This window comes from Talpa europaea (assembly GCF_964194135.1).
Source record: "Talpa europaea genome assembly, chromosome: 5".
In the NCBI taxonomy this organism is placed as follows: Eukaryota; Metazoa; Chordata; class Mammalia; order Eulipotyphla; family Talpidae; genus Talpa; species Talpa europaea.
In genome coordinates this window covers 130,393,715-130,409,858 of record NC_140071.1, presented here as the reverse complement: position 1 = coordinate 130,409,858, position 16,144 = coordinate 130,393,715, and the positions used below count along the sequence as shown (strand labels likewise).

At 43.4% G+C, this 16,144-nt stretch overlaps 1 protein-coding gene across 3 annotated transcripts in view; it reads right to left on the bottom strand.

Moving 5' to 3' along the window:
* The window catches only part of SEL1L3 (SEL1L family member 3), a gene marked incomplete at its 5' end in the record, with an annotated part of 96,150 nt that overhangs the window by 16,611 nt on the left and 63,395 nt on the right, over positions 1–16,144 (bottom strand). For all 3 annotated transcript variants that reach the window (XM_084234044.1, XM_084234046.1, XM_084234045.1), the window contains 4 exons: positions 5,444–5,527; positions 7,556–7,683; positions 9,921–10,097; positions 13,339–13,401. In XM_084234044.1, coding sequence (XP_084090170.1) covers positions 5,444–5,527; positions 7,556–7,683; positions 9,921–10,097; positions 13,339–13,401 — 452 coding nt within the window. The remainder of the gene's footprint in view (positions 1–5,443; positions 5,528–7,555; positions 7,684–9,920; positions 10,098–13,338; positions 13,402–16,144) is intronic.

Sequence of the window (16,144 nt, the reverse complement as noted above, 5' to 3'; positions counted from 1 at the left end):
AGAATGAATTGAATTATCCTAAGATGACAGTAGGACAGTATTAGAATTTGGTGGTGGGGGTGCAGCGGCAAGGTTGACAGTCCCTGTAAGAACAGTCACTGCAGAACTGAGGTTACTTACCACAGAGGGAACAAAGGGTATCCATGTGTGTGGGGGGAGCAGGGGGAGCGCTGCACGGCCCAGGGAGTTGTTGATACTTTGCTGGGGGCCTGGTGTGGTAACATACATGTGCAGGGGTGTGAGCCTGTACTCCTAAAACATACAGTGCTGGAAGCCATTACCCCAGTAAAATAAGGGGAAGAAATGAAATAAAAAGAAAAGCTGTTTGGGGGAAATTGGCCTATATTAAAAAAAAAAAAAAAAAACAACCAGTCACTAGGATCAGCTTTACAAAGACAATAAATATTGAGTCTTTAGAGGTTACTTTGATGGTAGGAGAGAAGAGGGAGGGACCAGTTTTATAGGAAGACTTCCACAGTCCAATTACTGTATAAGCTGGGAGGAAGTTTTATAGAGTCCTCAAGAGTTTCCTTGGAGGAAACACTGAAATCCATCAAAAGAGATGTCAAAAAACATTGACATCAACAAAGGCACTGGACAGAAATCCATGGCTGCCTTCCATGCCACAGGAGCAGGCTCCGACACCCCCACAGCGAAGATCAACTGCAGGCAAGGTCAAACACTCCAGCACAGACTTCCCTGGCTCGCACTTCCGACACGGCCATCTCTGCAGAAACCCTATCTCCCAGGACCTTGCTCTTCCTTGCGTTTCAACAGCAACTGCTTCAAAGGATTAATTACAGATATTTCTATACTTCTATTCATGGAACAAACATTTATTCAGCCCAGCTATAGAGAGGCAAGTGCAGGGAGCCCGCACGCAGGCCACACCATCCTTCCATGGATCTCTTCAAGGTTTACGAAGCATTATTTCCAAAGCTCTAAAGTAAAACTGTCCCCCAGACAGTCATTCTGACCCGGCTGGGGACTGGTGCTTGCAGAGAGGAGGGGATTTAGAGACAAGAATGAGTTGAGCGGCACATTTGCAATCCTCCCACGTCAGACTCAGCACATATATTTATAGAACTTTTATAATGATACATCTTAATAATCTACCCTTTGGCTGCCTGCTGTGGATGGTGAAGTTGAGGACCTCTGAGAAGTTTCTCAAACAATGATATTCTGTTCTCTGAGCTTTTTTCTGCCAATGACTGGAATAACTCAAACTGGAAGGGCGAAAAACTCCTTGGGTCTCAGTGGAATTCCGGACTTCTGCTCTACTGGGAAAAGGTGATTGTTACAGCAGGATCACGGCACGCTGCCTTGTCTTACCTCAAACCCAGCATTACCCGACTGACCTCCTGGGTTAAGTATTCTGGGTGTATTTAAGACAAAGGACAATAAAACACACAGCTCGCAGATGAACACATGAGGGATAAGGGGAACAGAGATGGAACAGGACAGCTGGCTTCTCCTTAGCTGACTTCTCCTGGTGTCTGAGGACAGCCTCAGGCACGACATTATCTTCCATATTATGCCTATACAGCAAAAGAGCCCTTTCTCAACCATGCGATTCTTTTAAACTATCCCATATACATCTTGGAACAACACAGAAAAGCACAAGCTCATCAAACTGACACATGTAATTTGAAAATAACATCCAGAATAAATTCACTCACAGAAAATGAAAATAGGGGATGGACTTGGGACATTGATGGATGATTTAGCTCTATTACAGCAAAATAGATGGTACCCAAAAAGGCCACGCTGTGGTGTGGGGATGCCCACCCGCATATATTTCCTATTTAACCCCTGGAGCAGGTTTGGAGGATTGGAGGACAGGAAGAGATAGAAGCAATTTGCCTCCAATATATTGTGATGAAGATTTTCTGGTTGTAAGTGGATTTTACATGTTTCTTCCTGTTGATAGGAAAAGGTCTTGAAACCAGAGTGAGACTTACTTTCAGCAGTATTTAGCATCAACATCAAAACTGGCCAGGTTATGGAGAAACAGAAATTAACACATGGCAGGTAGGAGAGTAAAGTGGTAAAATTATTTTGGTAAACAACATATGTCCTTGTAATAACAGAGGTGGGGTCACATGTGCATGCTCTGTGACCCCACTCCTAACCTAAACAACCTCTTCCCATGTGTTCTGGGATGGTCATAAAAAATGTTCAGGGCCATATTGTTATTAAAAACAAACACAAAATGGAAACAATCCAAATACAAGTTAATGTGACAATCGGTACATAAACTGTGTGGCATGTGACAGCAGCAACAGTGAATGACCAACAGGCATTGCATCAAAATACAAGAATCTTGGAACCAAAATGTTAATAATATATAATAGAAATCTAATAATATAAAAGTCAAAAATGGGCCCATGAAATCTAGTGCATAGGAATATATCTGTGTAGAGCAAAATTGTTTACAAAAAAAATGCCAAGAGGCAAATTGACGAGAATTATAATGAGGGTAACTTCTGGTGACTTCATGTGAGGGTGAGTTTAACCTGACCAAGACATGCATAAGCAGGGTATAAGTCTATGTCACACAGACCTATAGAGAGATACACATATCACATTGTTTTTTATGTCTTGACTACAGTCGTGCATCACATGACAATGCAGATGCATTCTGAGAAATGCATCTTTAGATGATTTCATTTCTGAATGAAATCAGAAGGAAATGAAAGTTCTGAGTGAAAGTTCATTTCTGAACTTTCTAGTATGTACTTGAAGAAAGCTAGATGGGTGTTGCCTACTACCCACCAGGGCTGTATGGAATCGCCTCTTGGGACAACCATCAAATATGTGGTCAGTCACTGAAATGTCGTTAAGAGAGGCAGAACTTTTTTTATGAGAAAAGAGAAAAACAACTCACTGGCTTGGGCCACAGTCCAGCTCAAATGTTCAGCTCCTGTAACCTGGATTCTGAACTGGTTCCCCTTTCAAGGTCTCCCTTTTCTTCACCTTCACCAATGGTGGTTTGGTTAAGCTTCTCAGGATATACCTCTCATGCCACTGCCCTCTCCCCAAACTATCTTGATTTCTCACTGCTTCACATACACTAACTAAAAAGTGTATTAAAATTATCAAAATTTCACCAAGCAGCCTCTTCACTTCCTTTCATAACTCTTACCCTCAAGGAAACTGGATGGCTTAAAATTTTCTAGACTCTCCCAAGTCTCTATCTCTTTGCTTTCATTCCTGCAGTTCCCTTTATCTGAAATGCTGTTCCCTGCATGGAAGATCCCCCACCTCTCAAGGTTGTATCTTGTGCTATCTCCATCACGAAAGCTGGCCAAATTCTCCCAAACCAGGTAACATCTTTTTTTTTTTTAACCTCAGAATCCTCACTGCTGTTTATATATGGCTCATGGCCCTTGAATTATAATAGGTCTTTCTATTTGTCTTCTTTCATTCACTCAGTAGATTATGAACACTTTCCAGGTGGCACTAGGAGCTTGGCCCTGGAATACAAGCCACAGGGCTGTCAACAAGTAGAGAGCCATGAAGGACCAGGGGAGAAGGAGTCAGGCAGGAAGGACTTCTAGGCAGAAGGAATAGCAGGGACAAAGGCGCATATGTCAGAATACAGGTCATGTGAGAAACTTCTGGTAGTTCAGCATAGGGAAGATATCGGCAGCAAACTTCCCCAAGCCCTCCTTGTACATCCCTTGCATCTGTGGCAAGGAACCCTGCATGCACCTAGTAAGACTCTGCTAAATTAAAACCAAATCTACAGCATAGAACACGCTTAACTTTACTCTCCCTTCCACACACACACAGTCAGTCTCATGTGCCTCAGTATTCTCAGGACACGAAAAGCTTAACTCATCTCGATCTTGACAGCAATTTTTTTTTTTTTTTTTGGTGGGACCCTTACTGGCGGCCGGGGAACGAACCAGTGCTTCAGAGGCTGCGGGCAGCCCCGCAGCCCAGCGCTCAACCGCTGCGCCACCAGGAGAGGCCCTTGACAGCAAATTTTTAAATGTACTACATGAAGTGCTTTGTGATGTTAAATTCTAAAGTAGGCAAGAAAACCAAGCTATCTATTTACAGATGCTTTTGATGGGGTGTGTGTTGGGGGTATTTACAGATGTGTTCTCTCTTTGGAAAACCCCACATATAAACTAAGCCCTTTGAATGCTTAGTTCTCTCTTTAAATCTGTGGGGAGCAAAGGATGGGAAGTCTGAAGGACAAGTAGAGAAGAAAGTCAAATTTGGGAATGATGTGCTCATTTGGGAAACAAGATAAAACACCACAAAATATTAAAGCATATCAATGGGAAAATAGCTTCATTAAAAATTTCTTTCTGATTGTGCCAAGTAATGGCAATTAGTGATATTAATATTCATACACTAATATTATTTAATAATAACATCATCAACTTCAACAGGATGATAATAAGGTGCATTTTGGTATATAGGGCTATTTTCGTGGGGTTCACTTCCCCGGCTTCTCTCCTTTAAGACTCTCGCTCATGCACATGCTGTCTGTGGAATATGGGAGCACCCACAGGTCAAGGGAGACAATAGTGTTCTTTGGGACTTACATTTTCATTTTTAATTAATTTCAGATCAGAGTAAGATCGATGACAGGTCTGATCTAATGTCTTCGAGGCCCTTGACTGGAGGCATACATGCTGCTTTGCATATCTATTTCAGTTATGACTGAAATATACAGATCATTTCAGCAGTAAACCATGAAAATGTGGCCCAGGGGAAAAGTAAGAGAGTGCTGGGATTCACGGAAGAAAACAAAAAGATGAAGCCAGGCAGAGCTTGGAGATGTACACCCTAATAGTAAGAGCGAGCAACAGCAGATGTGGGGAGGGCATTTGTGAGCCCTTAGGTTCATGCCAGGAGTATGGGGTGAGGTCTGCTAACTCCATCAGGAGCTAGACAGGGATTCAATTTGGATGTGTCTCTTGGTTGAGTCTACTGGGGCCTGGTGGGTGACTTTCAGTCATCCTAGACTGCTGCTCTTAGAAGATGCAGTAATATATCTATGAAAGAATGTAGCCTGAGTCCTTTTGCTCTTAAAGGCACCACACTCCCTTCTTCCCAGGAATAAGGTGAAAGTCCTGGATTTTTTTGTGGGCAGAGGGTCAGCTAAGATCCTCTGTCTCCAGACACTGAGACCAGGGGAAACCAGCTTGAAGGGAAATCAATGCACTTGTGTGTCTCTCAACTTGATGAATGTGGACACTCCCCCTAGAATGAATTTTTGTGTAAAATTAAACATGGAAATGCTGTGTTTTCCAATCAACAGCCAATCAGTCTGCGATACGCTGAATATCATTACTGAGAGGCAGTGATTTCCCTGCAAATTGCTTTTCTGGTTGCATTTTGAGATTCCATCTCATAGGGCAGCACTGACGGATTGGAAAGTAAGTGTTGAGGAAGTCTGCTCTGGCGTGGGTCCCCAGCTTACCAGAAACCCTCCAGGTAGGCATTGAGGCCTTTGCGAATGACGTGACCCAAGTAGCCATTCTTCTCAGCTACGTGCTTTGCCCATCTGAAAAGGAAAGGATAAAAAATATCCAAACTGTGGTAATTAAATAATTGCTTTTTTCTTCATATGATCTGAATAAATCCCACTTGGGGGATATTTTGCTTGTTAAAATTTTTATAGAGCAACAAACCAGAACTGAATATTAAAAAGGTAAAGAAAGATGCATTTTGAGAACGTAGCATTTACTGCCCCTCTTTATGAATGTTTAGAAGCTGTCATTTATGGAAACAGAGACATTTCAGGTAGCTGATGAAAGATATCCAGCAATATAGAAAAGATGATCTTTACCAAGAGTTCTAGTACTTTCTCAATAAAACATGTTTACTGACTTGTTAAATGGTTTCTCTATTTTTTTCTGTCCCTTGATTAATCCTAGAGGGTTTTTTAATAATGAACTGGTCTGTTGTAATCTCTATATTTACAATCACTAAAAGAATATTATAAGAACACATAACTACAAGCTAATGAAAATAGGAAATAGAGTAAGTTTTTAAAAAATATTTGACTGATATAAAGGAAGGACAAGGGAAAAAAAGGCTCAGAGGACAGATGGGACAAATGGGAATAAATAGTAAAGTGACAGATTTAAAACTAAATATGTCCATAATTACATTAAACATAAATGGGCTAGATACATCAGTTAAAAACTAAATTGTCAGACTAAATTAGGGAATATACAAAAACTCAATTACATGCTACTTACAGGAGACACATTAAAGAATAGACAGTGATTAAAAGTAAAGGAGGGGAAATATAAAACATGCAAACTCCAACCAAAAATTTAAAAAAAGCAGGTATAAGTATACTAACACTAGAAAAAGTAGACTTTAAGGCAAGAACCATCCAAAGAGATAAAGAGGGCGTTGTAAAATGATAAAGGGGTCAACCTGGAAGATATCCAAATCTCTATGACCCAATAATACAGATTCAAAATACTTAACGCAAAACTGACATGACTTTAAAGGAGACTATTTGAGAAGACCATTACGCATGTACCAAAATTGACCATATATTAGTCATAAAGCAAGCTTCAAATCTCAATAGATTGAAGCAACTCAGAATATACTTTCTGATCACAGTGGAATTAACTTTGAAATCAATGACAACAAAATAATGAGAAAATCCATGAACCATATGCACGTACCCTGAACAACAGTAATAAAGGCCTCAAGTCTTGGCCAAGTTTTATCACTGAGTTCAGGTCAGACTGGATTTGCTTTCAAATGTCACATGAAAAAAAGCCTTCAGTAAGTCAGACTGCTGACCGCCATGATTTAAAGCTGAAGTCTGCAAACTTCATTTTTCTATAAAGGGCCCGACATTAAACATCCAAGTCTGGTGAACCACACAGGGTTGAAGCTAGGTATCCTACTTTGTTTTACACTGAAAATGTAAAAAGCATTCTGAGCTTTTGGGGCCACACATTATCTGGACATAGTTTGCCAACATCTATAAAATGCTTTCAGACACGTGCCTCAAAAATGTGCCTCCTGGGTCTCCCTGGTGGCGCAAGGGGTTACGCACCACACTATGAAGCAATCTGCAGCTTCTGCAACACGAGTTTGATCCCTGGCTGGCCAGGGAGAAACCCACATGGCATCGCAGCAGACCTCTCCTGTCTCTCCCACTGCTCCCCTCAGCAGTGTATTTCAGTAGATCCGCCTGTTCTGCTCCCCACTCTTGTCTCTGGTGAATCCTCTCATCCTCTACACCTCAGGCCTATACCCCAGCTCTTGTATGCACAAATAAAATAAATCTCAAAAAATATTAAGGCTCTACATAGAAACTTCAGTATCCATTACTGTGTAAGTCACATGTATTATATGTACAAAAGATTTATCCCTCTCTTCAAAGATACATTTAAAGACATTAAAATGTTTATATATGCATGTGTTTGTTCTATAAAATTGATTTCATTAAAAAAAAACTAAATTTTGGAAGAACAAAAAGGTAAAAGAAAGAACTATTTTCTTAGGCATAGTAAATAGCACCTGTGACTTCCCTGCTGTTTAACATTTGACAGATACTTACACAACAGCCTTCTCAGGATCTCTGGGGAAGGTCTCCAGGTTCCCTGTGATGTAGTAGAGAGAACACCACAAGGTCCCTTCGATGTGTCCACCTTGGGCAGCCTTGTGGAAATATTCACCAGCTAAAGTCTGCAGAGAGATGAACAACACCACTCCCTGTAGTAAGGGGTCCCAGTCGGGAGGGTTTCACTGGAGCCCAGATGGTGAGGTACTTAGCCCCTGATATCATCATAGGCTAGAAAATCCTGCTATCTACAAGAAGGCAAGTCAAGTTTCAGGAAGACAGCCAATCACAGAAGCCTGTCTGTGGTTGCCTTGACCACAGTGATGCTGTTGATTAAGTTTACGCACTAAAGACATCACGTGAGCGCACTAGCATTGCCACCTGCCTTGATCTTCACCTAAGCCCTGCCAGCGAGACAGTGGGCTATCAGAGTCACATGGGTGAAAACTCAGGCAATTGCTTCCCTGCCCTTGCTTAATACCTGTCTCCAAATGCATGTGCAAAAACTGCATTTCCAGGAAGGTGAGAATTAAAATATGACAATAAAAAAATCCCCGCTCACAGATGTGTGGGACATTTGCAATTACCAGACATTTGCAATGCATGAAAATATACTTAGAGCGCAGTAGAGGGGGAAAAATAAAACCAACACTTAGATGGTTCTATGTTCCACTGTAACTATTATTTTCCCAACAGTGAACTGTCGTTTATGGGCTTTGGAGTCAGACAGACTTGGGTTCAAATCCTGGTTGTGCTCTTACTAGCTGTGTGACTTGGACACATTAATTCATCCACACAACTAAGAGATTAACTGTTTTTTCAACTGAAAAATGTGGCTTCTGACAGCAGCTAGCATGAAAGGCTGTTGCAGAGATTACATGAGGTAATCTGTTCTTGATGGTTAGCATGGTGCTTCACAAAAAATAATCTTTTGATGCCCCACCCCCAAATCTGCTGCTGCTGGTGTCCCTCATTTTTGCCATCTCAATAAATGCCAAACACCCTGAAGTCCCCTGCTTTCCCATCTCATACTCAATCCATTGGCAAATCCTGTCAACATGACCTTCAAAATATATCCAGGCTCTAGCGACATCTCTGCCCTCTGATGAGTCTGCCCATTCCCTGTCACTTGGATTCAACGCATTCACCCCCTACTCCCACTCTCATCTCGTCTCTGCTAGGATCCAGGAGGAGCCTTCAACCCAGCATCTCACTGCCCCGTTCGAAGCTGCCCAGTGGTTTTCCATCCCACCCAAAGCAGCCGAATCCTCTCAATGACCTACCTCCCTCACCTCCCCACCCCACCCCCTCGCCCCTGCTTGCTGTGTCTACCGCTCCAGCCTCTCAGCTGCTCTGAGAGCATGCCAAGCCTGCTTTCCTCCCCATCTCTGCCCTGTTGTTCCCGTTTTCTGGAATGTTCTTCTGCCAGTGATCTGCAAAACTCCTTTACAAGTCTGTGCAACGTCACATGATCAGAGAGATTTCTCTTGTGAAATAGTATCCCCGATGTCCACCCTCACTGTCCTCCTGATCTGGCTTTATTTCTCCATAATGTTTACCTCCACCTGCCCTTTTATTTTTATTTAGTTATTGTCTTTTTGCCCCACTGGAACATAAGCTTCCTAAGAGTAGGGATTGTTTTGCTTGCTGCTGTATCCTCAGTGCCTGGCATAGGGTGGACTGTCAATAAGTCTTGTTGAATGTAATGGTGCTCAGATTATTACTATTGTCACCATCATCAATATTCTTGTTAAATCAAAGGGCTCCCCCTTGCAGGTCCTGGCCGCACTGAGTGTTTGAGTAAGTTATGGCACCTCTCAGAGGCACTGTTGCTTATTCTGTAAAATAGACTTAACAGTAACTACTCCAGAGGGCAGTCAGGATGACATGAGGGCACAAGTGACATGCTCACGAGTGTGAGGAAGTGCTCAGCACACACTAAAGGTTGCCTCTGTTGTTTATGACAATCATAATGTCAATATTATTAATTTAGGTCTCACACCAGACAACCCTATCTGGACTGAGCTTTTGTTGCTTCTCGCAAAAGCAGCACTATTCACAATTATGCTCACATTTTATCCTCTCCCTTCTATTCCCTCCAGTTCAGGCCTCCTCCTCCATGAAGACTTCCTGACTGCTTTGGCCTTCCCTTTTCCAGCTGTTTAGGTCTTAGCAATTAGCATACACTTGGCACCTGGCTACTGCCATCCTTGGCCCTGTGCTGTCTTGTCCTCCTAACTGGACCCTTGAGGCCGGGGTCTGTGTCTTGGGGCCCAGTCCGGGCAGGCACAGAGCACCCCTTCACAAAGCCTTCCCTCTCCAGTCACTGACCAGCTGCACAGCTGCTGTCATTCTTACTCACTTGATTCCTTCCAGGAACTCCTGGGAAAATTCCGTCCAGATACAGGACTCCAAGATTGTACGACGCATCTGGGTTACCCATTTCTTCTGCTTTTAACCAGTACTTTGCCGCTTTGGCATAATTTTTCTTGAATTTGTGATAATACCATCCCAGGCCATTGACTGCCTGATGCAATCCCTGGATTTTAGAACAAGAAAGAAATTACTTTTTTTTTTTTTAATGAAACCTAAGGAGAATTAATTGTTGTGCAAGCATTCTGCCTGAGTCTGAACAAAATCTGCCTTTTCTCTTTTTGGGGGCAGATGGCATTAAAGAAAAACTAAGTGCTAAAAAAAATATGCGCCTCAGCGTCTTCCCAGGTGGATCTCGCCCGGCTGCTGCTGGGATTTCTGCCTTCCAGCAAAACAGCAATGCTGGCCCCCAAATCATCGCTCAGCTCCTGTGGGCTCTTCCGCATCAGTCTTGTCTGGGAAGGGCTTCTCATTGCCCTGCAGTATCGACAGTGCCCTTGAAACTCATGAGCGCTCAGCTGTGACAGGAAGCCTGAAACCGCCCCGGCTGGGACGTTTCTAGGTGACCCGTCTGCCCATCTGCTGATGACTCTGCCCCGAACACCAACTAGTCTCAGGGAAGCAGGTGCACCATCCCTCTTGCAAAGCACAGGTGCTCTGTGAACACTTAGCATCCCTCGTGGGGGCGAGGCAGAAGAGAGGCAGATAGAGAAGGGTTTCAGAACTGTCTAAACCCGGGACTGCTATCTGGGAACCCAGTGTCGAGCTCCCTTGTTCTTGCTGATTCATGCTACCAGGTGCGAGCCCCAGGTGCTCCCGCCATTTCCAGGAGTCTCCAGGCCGGCTGTGGAAGGCCATAAGTCTGCAGGAGCAAGAATGCTCCTGATGGGAGCTTCCTGTCCAGAAGTGAGACTTCTCTGGTGCAAATCTGGGCAGACAATTCTCCTTTTTCCCTTCCTGCCAGGCCCACAGCCACGAACAAGCAGGGGGAGAAGGATTCAAGGGGCAACCATTGCTCTTGCATCTGTGAGACTTAAGTCAGAGTCCAAAGGGGAGACCAAATCTATTTGGCCTCTCCTTTCACCAAAAAAAAGGCAGGAGCCTTAACAAGATGCCAAGACCCCAAGACAGATCTCTTCATTCTGTAATAGCTCCCTCTCTATCTTTTTGTTAGAATCTGGGTGTCAGGAAGATCAGGAGAAGGAAACTAACAGAGCCCATTGAAGAGCAGCTCTCTTCTCTATCCCAAACACCTAGATGGGTGGAGCTTGGCTTAGAGTAGGTGCTCAACACATATTTGACGAATGCACAAAAGTTATCCCTTGAATGTTAAAGCTGAACAAAACAAGCCAAATCCTACACCCCGAAGAGCAAGAGTAGAGCTCAGATCTACAGGCCCCCAACATAGCTGACCCCCAAGTTAGCTGACAAATACATGGGTCGTGGATGCTTTCTTTGAGCCTCACACAGTACCAGGTGCAAGGTAGCCTCCTGATAAGACTCACAGAAGATGCACTTCCATGATGTAATACACCAGGTTCTACATCAAGTGGTAAAAGCCAGCCACACCACCAGTTACCAAATGTAATTTCAAAATGGTTTTTGCAGACCACCAGAGGCCACAACTGGTCTCACACCAGACAACCCTATCTGGACCCAGCTCTCTTTGCTTCTAGCAAAAGCAGTATCTGATCATTCTTACCTTTTGTCGTCTCACCCTCCTACCCCCAGTTCAGGGCCTCCTCTGCCATGAAGATTTCCTGATTGATTTGGCCTTTACTCTTCCCCCTTTCCAGAACTGCTTGGATCTTGGCAACTAGCACAGACTTGGCACATGGCTACATGCACTCATTTGCTCTGCGCGACCCTGTCTTCATAATTGCACCCCTAAATTCCTGGAGGACAGGGTCTGTGTCCTTTTCAAATGTACCTGTCATCACTCAAAACATTCAGAGAACTCCTTTAGGAATTGCATGCAGACCCATTTCAGGGACCTCCAAGAAACCCTGTCTTATTTCTCATTACTCATGCCTTTTTCTGGACACATAGGGTTCTATCAACAGATCTACCGCCATGTGATTTTTGGCTGATCCCCAAAATCACACCTCATGCAACCATCACCACTGTATCTGACAAAGAAGGACTTGCTAACTCCTTGCTGCATGAATGAGTGAGATCACAAAGCAATTTTAAGGTTATAACTACTCTGAGTGGGCCATAAAAATATATTTCCCCAAGAATATCTAAGTTCTACTAAAAATCCATTGAAAATAAAGTACATTAGCTATCAGTTCACTATTAGAATGGCTAAAGAGGCAAATTTCACACCTGCCAGGAAACCCCATCACTGCCCTATTTTGGCATGTTCTAGAAACTATATCCTCAATGGCCATCATTAAGCTACTTTCCTACTTCTGCCCTATAATTTGTGTGGGTCATGAACTGGTGCGCACTTCAGTGGGTTTCCTATGTTCCCCTCCAGATGCCACAAAGAAGAGCAGAACCCTTCTGGGTCTCTTGCTGCATGCTTCAATTTCCCTTCTCCAGAAAAAATATAGACACTCTGAGCTCCTCAAAGAAAGGGAATGAGGAAAAAAAAATCAGAACCTGGTGACTTTTGGAGAGTGACTTTGCTGAGGGGTCAAATATTATCAGCTTTAGGGATGGAGACATATTCATGAGCCACCAGGGCTATGACGGTCCCTGTCCAGGACGTAGATTGCAGTGGTATCTGCAAAGTTACTTATTTATTTGCAAATCTCTATGCATGTGCACGTGAGGGTGCATGTAATGTAATGGGTGTGTGTCTCTGCCTATAGGGACAGATAATCATTTGTGTGTTTGAGTGAGGATCTCCTCAAAAGCAGTGGTATAATCTCCATCTGTAATGCTATATTGAAACTCACTGGTTTGAAGCTAACCTTGAAAAGTAAATAGTGACAAAAGCAAAGTAATCCTTTAGCCCAATAATAAATTTGATAAACAGTCCCACAATTAAAGCTGGAGAACAAAAGGGAATTGGACAGGGTAGTGTTAACATCAAGGGATAAGGCTTTGATTCTCCTAATTCAATGGCATTTAAACCCATTCAATTTCAAGGAGCCCCCATTGCCTGTTATCAGGGCAGCTTGTGATTATAATTTTAGCTTTCGAACAAAATTGGCTGACGTTCTATTGACTGGAAGGTGAATTCAGCTTTTGAATTGGGCCGTCCCATTGTGGCAGGTGTCTGTGTGTGTTGTAGCTCAAAAATGACTCATTGCTGCCATGCCAGCGACCTCTCCCCGCCATACTACATCTCCACCTTGGGGCTTTGTAGGAAAACACTAGCCATTTACTCTCCCAGACTTATGAGAGTGTGGGTGGGTGGTGGAAATGTTTCTTCTGACAATATGCATAAGTGTTACCTTGGAAGCTGCTTTCTTCATCAGCTCCAAGGCAAGCCGTCTGTTCTTTTTCACTCCTTGACCCTAAACAATGATAAACAGCAATGATCATGAAAAAAATAAACCCAAAGTATGTTCAAAAACTTCTCACAGATAAGAGTATTTAAGACAAAATATTTAAAATTTTTCATTAAAACACAAGCTTTTTAAAAAAAAAAAAACAAAAACCCAAGCTTTCCTTATTAAAAATCTAATCATCAAGATTTCTACATGCAGAGCCATCCTATCATCAGAATTATCATTATTGTGCTTATATTTGTGGGGCAGAGGCAACAAACCTCAATCTTCCAGGTTAGAAGCGCAGCGAATTCCCCATTTATCACTGAGTGACTCCCTTTGCATCAATCCACAGGTACTTTGGAAGAAGCCATGAAGAAGGTTAAATGAGTTTGGCCACCCTGGATAATTTTCTCTGGGGTTTATCTAATTTGCCAACCACATGAAGCACTCTATCTGTGTCAGACAGCCCAGTGTAATACTGCGCTGTCATGGCAGCCTTCCTGAGCCCCTGCAGGAGTCGCCAGGGTAGGATGGTGCAACTTCAGGAACAGCTCCGAGACCAGTTGTAAATACAAAGGACCCCTTGGAATCGGATACTGACAGAAATGGACAAAGTTTCTCCAGCAAAATGAAGTTTCTTCCAGCAAGGCAGGGTGTGCACCATGGAGAGAAGTGGTTTGGGGGTTCTTGTTACAACTGAGGGGCTCTGGGGTGTGGCAAGACCATGTGAGCCAACAATAGGTGTGAAGAGGGATGGGAAGGAACATATAAGGTCTCTCTTGATATATAGGCGTGACACTGACAGGGGCAGGCAAGAGGCATCAGATGAATGTTGTGGTTGCTTCCAAATGCTATTATTGACACTTACACCCCACGTGCTCCTGTTCTGAGACAGTGGTTGAAGGTGTCACATATGACAGCAGACAGGAACACTTTGCATGGCTGTAGCTTGAACTCTAATTAAATACTTAGCTCTAAGCTTCTACTTACTTATGCTTACTATATTTGGCTCTATAATCAATGAAGACAGCGCTCGTAAACGTTCCTGTGTTAATTGGCAGGGTCAAGCACTATCCTGTCATCTACAATCCCCACAACAATCCAACCAGAGGTGCTGTTATTTCCCACTTGAGAACCTCTCCCAGATCACACAGAGAATGAAAAGCAGAGACAGAATTTGAAGCCAGACAGGTGGGCTCCAGAATCCAAACTTCTAACCATCACACTACATATCCTCCTGGACATTTCCGCTCTCTGCTGAGGCTGAATAACCTTTCACAAACTCCTTGAGGGATATGTTTGTGTATTTTTTCAGGTTCTATAATAAAATTGTAAATCTAAGTTTGGTTAAATTGCATATACTGAGTTTCTACTAGACTTTAACTTCCCTATTTAATAAAACCGATGAACTGAAGCAAAGTGGAAGATGCAAATATTTTTCAGAAGTGCACCATTACTCCATTTAAGTAGAGCGGGAGAGGAGAGAGAAAAAGGGCAGTGGGTGGCTACTTGGCATAACTGGATGGGGTGCCAAGACCACCTTTTGGCACTTCTGGAAAAGCATCGGAGACTAGAATGACTGGAATGATAGAATGTTAAAACCTGGTTGAACTTCAAGTTTCTCTTCTCCATCTTCTTTGCGTTGAAGGAAAAACCTAGGACCCAGAGAGGCTGAATTATACAAAACCTCACAGATCTTCAACTAGAATTCAGAGACTCTGATTCCCAGGTTATGGCTTTTCCAGGATACGTGCTACTTACTCACAAGTGCAATCATTTCTTGCAAAAAGACTATGCACCAGACCCAAATCTGAATAGTACTGAAAGTTGTTAAGTGAAAGAAATGTAGAGTCCCAGGACATAGTGATTGTCAATGACAAGACACTGAATGAATTCATGAAGAAGCTGCTGTTGTAAAAGTCAAAGTTCATGTGGATACAAAATGGGATGCCTCTGGGCCTCCCTGGTGGCTCAGGAGATTGAGCGCCACACTGTGAAGCTGTCCGCAGCCTCTGCAGTGCTAGTTTGATCCCTGCCGGCCAGCAAGAATCCCACATGGCGAAGCAGACCTCTCCTCTCTCACCTGCTGCTCCCCTCAGCAGTGTATTTCATCAGTCTGCCTGTTCTGCTCCCCGCTCTGTCTCCGGTGAATCCTCTCACCCTCCCGCGCATCTGGCCTATACCCCAGTTCTTGTATAAAAATAAATAAATCTTAAAAAAAAATGGGATGCCTCTGTCCCCCATCTGGGACAAACCACAGTCACCATCACGGAACCTTCTCTGAATATAATAAGCTGAATACCCACACCAAAGCAAGCACTAGTCTTCACATTTAGAAAGTCCATTTTCTGGGTTTCTTCTGGAATATACTCAAAGAGATCTGGCCAGAGGCGAAATCATCCTGGAGATGCTGATAAAAGGCTTCCTACATCCACCCAGGGATAACAGAATGCAGGTTTGGGAAATGAGACCCTAAAGAAACATTATGTTACCTCCAGCATGATCAATTTATGCATTTACCTCTCCCTCCAGGTTGTGGGCTCCTGGCGGGCAGAAGTAATGTTTGATTCATGCCTTTAACTTCTACTTTGGACTGTAGCCAGTCCCAACTCCAGTGGACAGGGGCCCCTCCTTTGCGCTCGTCTCTGTCCTCTGTCTTCCCCATCAGCCTATGAGCCCTTGAGATCAGGGCCATGGCTCCAGCATCTGTATGCCCCTCCATCCAACACAGAGTTTGGCATTTTGTCAGCTCTGAATGGATATTTAT